This window comes from Lates calcarifer, linkage group LG10 (assembly GCF_001640805.2).
Source record: "Lates calcarifer isolate ASB-BC8 linkage group LG10, TLL_Latcal_v3, whole genome shotgun sequence".
NCBI classification, from domain to species: Eukaryota; Metazoa; Chordata; class Actinopteri; family Centropomidae; genus Lates; species Lates calcarifer.
In genome coordinates this window covers 14,656,973-14,668,010 of record NC_066842.1, presented here as the reverse complement: position 1 = coordinate 14,668,010, position 11,038 = coordinate 14,656,973, and the positions used below count along the sequence as shown (strand labels likewise).

General features: G+C 44.4%; 1 protein-coding gene across 1 annotated transcript; it reads left to right on the top strand.

Annotated features, from left to right (window-relative positions):
* Positions 1 to 3,741: 3,741 nt before the first annotated feature.
* lrrc4.2 (leucine rich repeat containing 4.2) lies at positions 3,742 to 9,015 on the top strand. The gene is given in 3 exon segments (XM_018663896.1): positions 3,742 to 5,200; positions 5,344 to 5,872; positions 5,874 to 9,015. Coding segments are annotated over 2 exon segments (2,001 nt in total). The 5' UTR covers positions 3,742 to 5,200; positions 5,344 to 5,464; the 3' UTR covers positions 7,467 to 9,015.
* Positions 9,016 to 11,038: the final 2,023 nt, after the last annotated feature.

Here is an 11,038-nt window from a genome sequence, read left to right as displayed (position 1 = left end):
GCACCAGTCCCCTCCATCCTGCCATGGTATCGACCCGCGCTCTCCAAAGATTTTAACCACGCACTCAACCCCTCTGTGATACTGAGCCTTGTCTGTCTTGAATGTATTGCAGGTTTTGCTTCTCTGGTGCCGTACTGTAGTGCATGTTGTAGCCGTCCTCTATGACAGTAGGCATGGCCTATCTGATGTTTTAATACAGCTAAGAGGTGTATGTTTGTTTGACAACAATTGCAGGGGCCCAAATTTATTATGATACTTTGACAAAACACAAACACACCTTCAGGATCTATATGCCCAGCTATGACTTGACACATCAGGGTATAGCTTCATGTTTGTTACCTTCATTATAGCCATGTACTTAAATGTGTGTCCCTCCAGAAGGCAAGTCCATATCTGTTCCACTATTATCAGTAGTTGGAGGTTCAGCTTCGGTCTTTCTGCCTTAAAGACATGCATACTTCTCTGGAGGTTAGTCGTAGTGGAAGTAATATTTATTGCATTAAAACCACAGATACATTTCTAAGGAGGAACCTAGGCATGCAGCATAAAACCTACTTTATGATAACCAGTGAATGGTTCTAAAATTGGTTCTAAAATCCATATGCTTGTCAAGCAATAAATGGTGTTTGTTAACAGACAATGACAGTGTCATATTTTTGTATTCTAGATGAAAGAAAGTGAAAATAAATGGTAAGGTGTGCTGCTTCAGTGATCAGTGGCCACTGTTGTCATTTGTGATTTAATCTGAAGGAGCCAAATACAGAAATTAGCTTAACAGATAACCCAGCCAGTTTGTAATATATGACATTTTGTAAGGCAAGACAGATTTTTAAGATTTATTAATGTTGTGTAACTGACAGAAGATACTATGTCATACTACAGCGTAATTCCATAAAACTCCTTATGATTTACCACACACCATGTATTTATTTCCAGATGGCAATAAATCCTCATCCCGGACCTTGTTTCACGTATTTAAAGGGAGAATTGGCCTGCAGAGACTCTGGCTGATATTCTTTACTCTGACACTCTTTGGATCCATGTACACAGAAAAAGGACAGAAAGAAAGACAAAGGGGAGGAGAGAGAGAGAGAGAGAGAAAGAGAGAGGGAGAGAGGGAGACAAGGAGACAGCCATAAAGACAGTAGGAGGAAACATCATATATTCAGTGTGCTAACTGACCTTTTCCATGCTCATGCCCCCTGTAATAGCATTAACACAGCAGCTACAACCATGGCCATCAATTATCTGACCAACCCTGCCTGCACCACCTTAACTAATAGTTATCTCTCCTGCACTGTCCCCTCATCCACCCCGTCATGCCCCCCCCCTCTTTCTTTTGCTCTCTCTTCCTCTTCTTCACTCTTCACTTTACAGCACCATATCTAATAGATCTAATAGGAATAGAATAGGTACATAGGCTGCACCTGGCACATTTTGAAATGCTTCCCCAGTCTTTTTCGCATGCTACCTTTCAAAACACAGATATTAGTGAGTTTTTTCATTCATCCTTTGTTTTTTTTTATCTGTTATTTTGGCCCTCTCAAAGTCATTCTTTGATGCATAAAACAAACTGTGAGATATAAGTTTCACTCATTCCCTTTGTTGCTCACACAGTGTTTTTTTTTTTTGCTCCAAAATATTGTAGGGCAGTGAAGGACAGTCTGCATTCCTCTTTATTCAAAGCCACAACCCCTTATTTCATACACAACTTTTCTGCTATGTGTAAAGATTATTTTTATTTATTCCAAATCCTGGTTTTGATGATAGCATCGGTCCTGGCCCTTCCCTGGTAAGCCTGATCATTTTGTATTGATGAACATGGAATATCAAATAGTTAATTAAAAATATTTTTTTATAAGTAATAATTAAAATGCATTCAAACCTCTGAAAACATGAACATAAGGGCAAAGCCATGCTGGCATGAGAAACAAGATATAAACCATGTGCATTATAAAATAAATGTATGCATGCAGTTGTAGCTGATGTATGCTCAGCAATGCATTACTTCAGATTTTACACAATGCAATAAAAATGCACATTAGTGCTTAAATGCATTCTGTCAATCATTTTGGTCTGCTGAATATTAAAAGAGAGGAAATGTTTCATATACTCTATGTCATGCCCAAGCAAATTATGTCCATGCTGTTTCAGTTTTCTGACAAGAAAAGTAAAATGCATGGTGAAAGGAAACAATCTTTCCTACTTTATTTAAATGTATCCAGAAGATCATACTGGGCTTTATCATTTATTTACTATTATATTTTATTCATGTTCATATATGTTAATGCAAACGAGAGATCACATACAGTAACACAAATGCATTAGTCCTCATATTCTACTTCTGTAAACTGTACCTTGGATCCATTTTAATTAACTTTACTATCACTTTATCCTCTTTATGCTCCAATGTGGACACGGAGCATGAATTTTTCAATAACATCTTTACATAGTTAGATGTAAAATTCCAGTCATGTCCTATTTATTTCATAAATTGGACTTAAAATTGGAATTGACAGAGGCGCATTCATTATTGTCTGCATGTATAGTGTGTGTGTGTGTGTGTGTGTGTGTTTTTTTTTTTTTTCTATGGACCCCAGCCCCAATAGTGAATATATATATCTGACAGGAGAGAGAAGGAAGAGAAGGAGAGAATATGGTCATTAACCAAAGGCAGAGAGGGAGACTCCCTGTCCTGCATTCAAATGGTGCTTAATCCAGCACTATCGTCCCTCCTACTCCTCACCCCTAATCCTCATCCTTCTTTTTCTCTGCCTTTCTGTGCCATTTCACTGAGGAGGCTACTATGCAGTACGTTCCCTCATCTGTCTCCCTCATTCTTCCTCTCTATCCCTATTTATCTCATTTCTCACTTCCTTCTATAGGCTCCTTCCCCCCTATTTCACCAAGGACGTGGATATATCTCCTCCTACCCGGCCCCCATCTCTCTCCCCCACTCTCTCGGTAAGTCTCTTTTCCTCTATCTCTCCGTCTTTCTCTCTCATCTTTCTGAGAGATAACTGTGTGCAAGCTCTTTCATCGTTCTCCTCCCTGAAGAGAAGACTGCCCAGCGGACAGAGAGAAGCAGAGTCAGCATTTCAGTCCTCCATGATGTCACGGACCCCCCGACCCAACCCCCCACCTCCAAGACACTCGCTCACACACACACACACACACACACACACACACACACACACACACACAATAAAAACCCTACAACTGTCAAAATAAGAAGCAAACAACTCTGTGTGTTTGTCACCTATGGTAATAATGCATGAGGGAATCACTCACCAAAACTGTGCCTTACAAGAGGTGAGGAACAGCAGCAAGCTGCACCTTCACTGGGAAACACAGGCGCACTGCTGCGCTCACGAGCCAGAGAGACAGGGAACACAAAACCACTCTGGAGTTGAAGTAGAAAGTCTGACCTCTTGTCTGTGAATGATACATTGGAACGGGAGGCTTTTAATTTTAATGATAGGTTGGGGAGAAGGTGGCATGGAGACAGACAGCACGAGAGAGGGGGAAGATCAGCACAGGTGAAGTGATCTACAGAGTGAGAGTCCAGAAAGACGGCGAGGGACAGAACACGTGAGAGACGGGAGACGGGAGACGGAAAAGAGCGAGAGAAAGAGAGAAGAAGATAGTTACAGTGAGGGGAGGGAGGAGGAGGGATAGGGGAGGAGGGGAGGTTGAATGTGTTAATACACAGGAACACTGCATCAAACCAATGCACTGCTCTGAGGCTGGCTGAGCAGCTGAGAGGAGTGCGTCAGCAGTACATTCACGTTCCCACTGAAGGACAAAGGGAGGGGGCAGAGCGAGCATCTTAGCTGCCTGCAACACCGACACACATCGGAGGGGGGGAATAGAGAAAAGAGAGAGATTGGAGAATAAACAAGAAGAGGAGATGTGGATTAGAATGCTGCTCCTGCTGCTTCTGTGACGGTGGGCTGCCTGTTTGAGTGCTCGCGTGCCTCCTCCTCTCCATCTCTCTCTCACACACACACTCTCTCCTTCGCGCACTCTATCTTTCTTCTGCTCTTGATCTGTCAGTGGTTCTCTCTCTCCTTCTCTCTCTCTCAATCTCTCTTTCTCTCTTTCCTTCTCTCTCTCTCTCTCTCTGTTCTACTCTGGCTACTGCAGTAGTCCACCAGCCAGCCGCAAGTCTGACAGCCACACACATGGCTAACTGCCACAACTTACTACCTCAGCCCTGGAGAAAAACTAACAAATAAGGAAGCAGAGGAACACTGCAGGAGACAGCCCAGGGGACAAACAGCGAGCGGAAAGAAGAATCCTCAATACCTTTCTCTGTTTATGGATACAGATACGGAGCCCACTTCCACACACATCCTCCCAGCGTCATCCTCTCTCTTTTCTCATTGCAGAAGAGGACAAGAGTGCTCTCTCTCTCTTCCGACAGCCTTTTGCGAAGCTCCAACAGTGCAGCGCATCCCCTTCTCCACCCCCCACCCAGCGCCACCATCTCTCCCACCACCCCCAACCCCCCCGCCCCCCGGGAGGAATAGACGGATTACTGCTAACTGTGCACACGGCAGCCTGCAGCTGCTCTGACCAGGGCCAGCCCAACGTTGGGAGGAAGCAAGAGGAACACAGAGGAGGAGAGGGGGATGACTGTGCCGGGAGTTCTTTAGCCTTTTTCTGTCTCTCAGTCCCTGTCACAACGGGGCTAATCAGCGACCGACTAGCCCTTGGCAAAGTCACAGTGAGGGAGGTCTCTCCACCAAACAGGCGACCAGCCGACGAGCCAACACATGTATCAGGAGCCGACAGAACTGAGGATTTTTTATTCATTTCAGTTTATTTCTTCTTCTCCTCTGTCGTGTTGACCTGCGTTATGGATCATTGTGATTTATCCACAGTGGAGCTGCATTTTGGAGTCTGCAGCCTGGCAGGGGGGCAGTTAGTAGGGGCAGAAGGGATCCAGGCACCTGCCAAGCCTTCATGGCCTTACCTCTGCCTGTGAGTGTTTTCCATGCTGCTCTCAGTCTTTAATACCAGGAGCCATTTTGTACCCTTGGCTAATAGAGGGCCACTTCACTTTTTCAGAAAGGAAAAACAAGAAAACATCTATCTGATGTCTTTCCATGGAAAGGAATTATAAATGAACGTCATGCATGACTGTTGCTTTTAACATTTGGGAAGAGGCAAAAAGGACCACTTTCAAACTAATGAGGTACGTCACAGATCCTGTTTCTCAACCTTTTTCTTACATTGCTGCACTGCTTTTCCTCTGCTACTTCTCCTGTATTAATCTCTCACACTCTCTTTCTGTCCTTTTTTTCCCCTTCTCTCTCTCACGCATCAATTTTGATGTAGCATTTCCCTGCACTGTCGATGGAACTTGGGAGCCTTGAGTTGCTCCAGCCTGGCTAGGGTGGTCTGTCCTCTGGTGTGTGCCGTCTCCCCCCACCATGCAAAATAATGAGCCCTCCACACCATGAGTCCTCTGGGCCAGGTTAGTGTGCAGCCTACCTGGAACGCAGCCCTGCTCGCCGTGCTCTCCCTCATGGTGCCTGCTCTCAGTATGTGCCAGTCCACAGGCCCTGCGTTGGGCTCGGCTAACCCACAGAACTGTCCAGGTGTGTGCTCCTGCACTAACCAGCTCAGCAAGGTGGTGTGTACCCGCAGAGGCCTGGTTAGGGTTCCTCCGAACATCCCAGCCAACACCAGGTACCTGAACCTGATGGAAAACAGCATAGAGACCATACAGGCAGATACCTTCAGACACCTTCATCACCTGGAGGTACTGCAGTTGGGCAGAAATGCAATCAGGCAGATTGAGGTGGGGGCCTTTAATGGCCTGACCAGCCTCAATACCCTGGAACTGTTTGACAACAGACTGACTGGTCATACCTAGTGGAGCTTTTGAGTACCTGTCAAAGTTGAGAGAGTTGTGGCTTAGAAACAATCCCATTGAGAGCATCCCCTCTTATGCCTTCAACCGTGTCCCCTCACTCATGAGACTGGACCTGGGAGAGCTGAGGAAGTTGGAGTACATCTCTGATGGAGCATTCGAGGGCCTTCAAAACCTCAAGTACCTCAACTTGGGGATGTGCAACCTGAGGGAGTTTCCTCATCTTTCACCTCTGGTTGGTTTGGAGGAGCTAGAAATATCAGAGAATGTTTTCCCTGAACTGAAGCCTGGGGCTTTCCGTGGGCTCAAGAATTTGCGTAAACTGTGGATTATGAACTCTGCCATCACTACCATTGAGAGGAATGCATTTGATGACATCACAGCTTTGGTGGAGCTCAATTTAGCCCATAATAACCTGTCGTCCCTCCCTCATAACCTCTTCACCCCTCTGCAGTATTTGGTGGAGCTACACCTGCACCACAACCCCTGGCGATGTGACTGTGATGTAGTGTGGCTCTCCTGGTGGCTCAGAGAATACATTCCCACAAATTCCACCTGCTGTGGACGCTGCCACACCCCGGCCCACATGAGAGGACGATACCTGGTGGAGGTTGATCAGACCACCTTTCAGTGCTCAGCGCCGTTCATACTCGATGCTCCCAGAGATCTGAACATTTCGGCAGCGAGGGTGGCAGAACTGAAGTGTCGCACAGCTGCCATGAGCTCAGTCCGATGGCTTCTCCCCAATGGGACTGTATTGACCCATGGCTCTGCTCACCCACGGATATCTGTCCTTAACGATGGGACACTTAATTTCTCTAACGTTCTCCCATCCGACACAGGGGTCTACACCTGTATGGTGAGCAACATGGCAGGAAATTCCAATGCCTCGGCCTACCTGAACGTCAGCAATGCCGAACTCAACACATCTAATCTCTCCTACTTTACCACCGTAACAGTGGAATTTTTGGAGCCCACAGTTGAGGAGACCCCTAAACCCAAGCCTACTGTTCCTGCCTCGCCCTCCGTCTTTCAGCCCGTCTTCATCTCCACACCAACTGTGCTGTTCCAAAATACTCAGACTCCAAGGCAGGTGTCAATTCCCACTGCCAGAGTCCCTAGTGGGCCGGCCGCTAGCCTGGATGAGGTGATGAAAACCACTAAAATCATCATTGGCTGTTTTGTTGCTGTTACCTTGCTGGCAGCTGCCATGTTGATAGCATTCTATAAGTTGCGTAAGCGGCATCAACAGAGGAGCACGGTGGCGGCCACCAGGACCATAGAAATCATACAGATGGAGGAAGAAGTTCCTCCCGTTCCACCGCCCACCTCCGGATCTAGTGGCTCTGATGACACAGGGTTGGTACTGCCTACATTAGTTGAACACAACAGCAACACCTTTAAGCCTGGGTACGTGTCCTCCTCCTCCTCATCCCGCCAAGGGGGCTACGGAGCCCACTGGACCCAGAACAACTCTCTTCATCGCTCAGTCAGACAGCATCACAGCCACATCAGCACCATTGCTGATCCCTACGTCATTAAGACTACTCACGGCAAGGAGAAGGTTCAAGAGACCCAAATCTGAGTAATGCTCCCTATGGATCTATCTCTGACTTTGCCCCAACCTCTCCTCTCCTCTCCACCTATCTGCTCATCAGTCCATGCAATAGAATGCACAAAGAACAAAACGGTAACTTTCTTTTGTACAGAAGTGCAAAACAGAGACAGTTTTTTGTTTCTTGTACATGCCTATACATAAGTATATAAATATGAAAAAATACAAATATATATAAATGAAACTACTGTCAGGAAGTGGTGAGACATGCAGATTATATTAGAAAAGAAAGTAATTTGAAACTATTTTCTAATAACTGGTGACTTCTATTTAAAAAAAGACAAAGACAATGAATTGCTTTTGTGGTTGATAATAGAAGGTGGTACTGTCTACTATAGGAAAAGAGGCATTTAGTTTGTTTTTTGATCATATTTAGGATGCAGTAAAAAAACTCTTTATACAGGCACCAGTTTCTAAATACAGCCCCAAATGTAAGCTCCAGTTTTTACTGTGCCAAATATTATATGCAATAAAATGGTATTTCCAGACTAAAGAACACAAAAAGACACACAAGCAAAATCTAGATAGATAGAAATATTTGTCCAAGGATAGCAGCATAATGGCACAGATAGAATGTGCTGTTCAGTAGCTATCAGCCAAATGCTTTTGGACTGCAGTGAATTTCTGCAGCTAAGGTTTAACCCTCTGTTCGCTGGAGCTAAGCTGCGTTTATTTGACAGTGCCAGTGCTTCTTAGTTGTAGCGTATCTAAACATGTTTATTTAGTGTGCACATGATTCCCCACTGGTTCAACTGGCAAAGATGAAGTGCAGGCTAATAACAGCTGTTGCAAATACTTTGTTCTGTTATTGGTTGCATTTTGTATTATTTCTTTTCCCTTAGGTTTTGACATGCTTCTTAATGGCTTGTGTAGTGTTTAGGGCTAATTTAGTAATGCATTACAGCAGTTGCCTGACTTGTCTCTGCAAGGGCTCATTCCGATGCTAATTTTTCAAAGGAACAGACGTGTGGTGCAGTGATACAGGGCTTTGCTGACCGTTCTGCTTTTAGAGAAAAAAAACAGAGGATTGAAGTGAAACAAAATGAATGTCTGATACTGGGGCTTTTCCATGGACTACATTGAAACATGACTTTGTTTTTCTTTTTCTTTTAACAGTTTATTTTGAGCAACACTATTTTTATGGAGAGACAAAGGAGGCTATGAAAAATAAAAACCTTTGGTTTGTATTTCTCTAATCAGAAACATTTTCATCTGATGTTTTTTTCTTCTCTCTGAATATATTTCCATATGTGTGTAAGTTGTTTAATCGTAAAGGCTGGAGGCAGTATTGTAAATCGTATCCTACCCCAAACCCCCATCTTACGGTCCTATGCATTTACTTAGTGTCTGCATGAATGGGTCTTTAAGTAACTGGTGTACAATGCTGCATTATACCCCACAGTGGGGCTCTATGCAGGTCAGATAGGCTGTTGGTCTTTGATGCCTCAGCTTAGTTCTTAACATTGATTTCTCAGTGACTGTGAAGGGGAAAAAAATACATGTATCCCACAGTTCTACAGTTTGTGGGTTTCTTTTCCTTATATGCTCACCTGCAGTTTGTAGTTCCTATCTGACACTTCTAAAGTGAAAAAAAAAAATGTGTTTTTAATAAGAAGAAAAACAGTTGTGAGTGGTTCAACGTGATATAAGGTACAACATACATCTGCTTCAGTACAGAAAGCACTTCCAGAATGCAATCTATAAATATATCACATAACAACTGATTTTTATTTTTTATTTTTTTGCAGATGTTGTATGTGTTGTGCATTTCTGAACAATCTGAATGATCCTTACATCATGCAGTTAAAAGGCCAACTCCCATAAATAGGTGTGCTTAGTCTCCGTGGTGACTGAAACGCCTTCCCTATGACCTTATACTGTTGCCCTTCATACAACCACTCACCGGTCCTCCTTATTTCATACTGATTTTGACAAATGCTATTCAGCCTTGCAGGCTACTGGTCATTGAAAAGGTTCATGTTGCAATACATCAGTGCTCCTGCTGAGGCTATTCGGGGACAAAGAGGAAATTACAGTATGACCCCTGTGATAATTATGGAGAATGGTGAGTTGACAGGAACACCAAGGCTTCATTTAAAACCTCCTGGTTAGACTTTGTGTGCCATCAAGAGCCGGTCAACAATGTGCTGTGTGACACTGACTGGCATTATGCTACTGTATGCATTTATGCATATTTTCTCTGACATTCACAATAAGATGACTGCATTACAGTAGATACTCCTCTGGTGCAGTAAAACAAAACAGGGACGGCAATTATGTAACAGTCTGGAATACAGGTTGAGTGGGAGTCGGTTTGTTTTAGTTTTTGAAATATATGCATTGTTAAAATAGGAAGTACTGTACATACAGTACAAACAAATGAAGGCATGTAACATATTGCAGTCATAAGGAAACACCTCTAATTATATTTTCATTTTGGAGGTTTCCTCAGCTCTGAGTGGATGGATGGAGAGGTGCTAGTGTTTTCTGCCAGCACACCTGGCAGTGTGTAAGTACAGGTGGGCCTCAACAAGCAGATGGAACTCTTAAGACTATATCAAGTGCTTCTTCATTTTCTTCAGCAAAATATGAGCGCCACACACTGCTGAATATTCAATCGGCGCCAAAATGTGTTGCCTGCTCTTTGCTTTGACAAAACAGAATGTTCTTGGTTGTTACAGTATGTGTGGGTTGATAAAGAGCAGACTCTTATTATTTCCCCAGCACAGCATGGCTCTGGCCGTGCTAGAGGCTTCATAAGAGGATGTTGGCTGTTTGTAAAGCCTTTACTGCGCCTGATAACCAGCCACATACAGGAACACTGACAACTACTTCCTTTCTTCTTCTTTCTTCCTCCTCCTCCTCTTCAGCGTTAACAGCAAAAGGGGCGGCAGGTCCGGAATTAACATAATACTATCAACCATTCAGTCGATTTAAGTTTGCTGCGCCAGTGTCAGGGGTGAAGTGGCTAAGGGCTGGAGTGGAATGACTGCTGTGTTAACCGCTGAAAACAAAGGCCCAGACAGTAGTTGTTCCCTGACAACATCAGTAGGGTTAATATGAATCTTTTCTCTGGGGTGGCTGCTGTCTTATCTCCAGCAGCTGAGTCAGTCATATGCTTCGAATTTGGCTGTATGTTGCCTTGTTGCAAATGAGCTGTGAAGAAGTCTTGTCATAACTGCTGCCGTCTCCCTTCTCTGCCCCCCCCCCCCCCCTTTTATCACTCACTAATTGACTTAAAGTCATCGACTGAAACCCCCTCCATGTAGCACAGCTAGGTTTTGTTTTAAAGCAGCCTCTTAACCCCCCACCCCCACCCCTCACACCCCACATCGTTCTCTCTCTCCTGGTATCTGTTTGTTAACAGCTGTCACAGATTTGCATAGTCTTTTGGAGCATGCTCACTAATGCCCACCTGTTTTCCCCCTCCTATTGATTTTCAGCCAATGGGTTAACGATAAAGCTTCAGCCAAAGACGTGATGCATCTTTTTGAAGTAAGCAGTGTGTCAGAGGCTCATGCTATCCATGCTGACGGGGGATG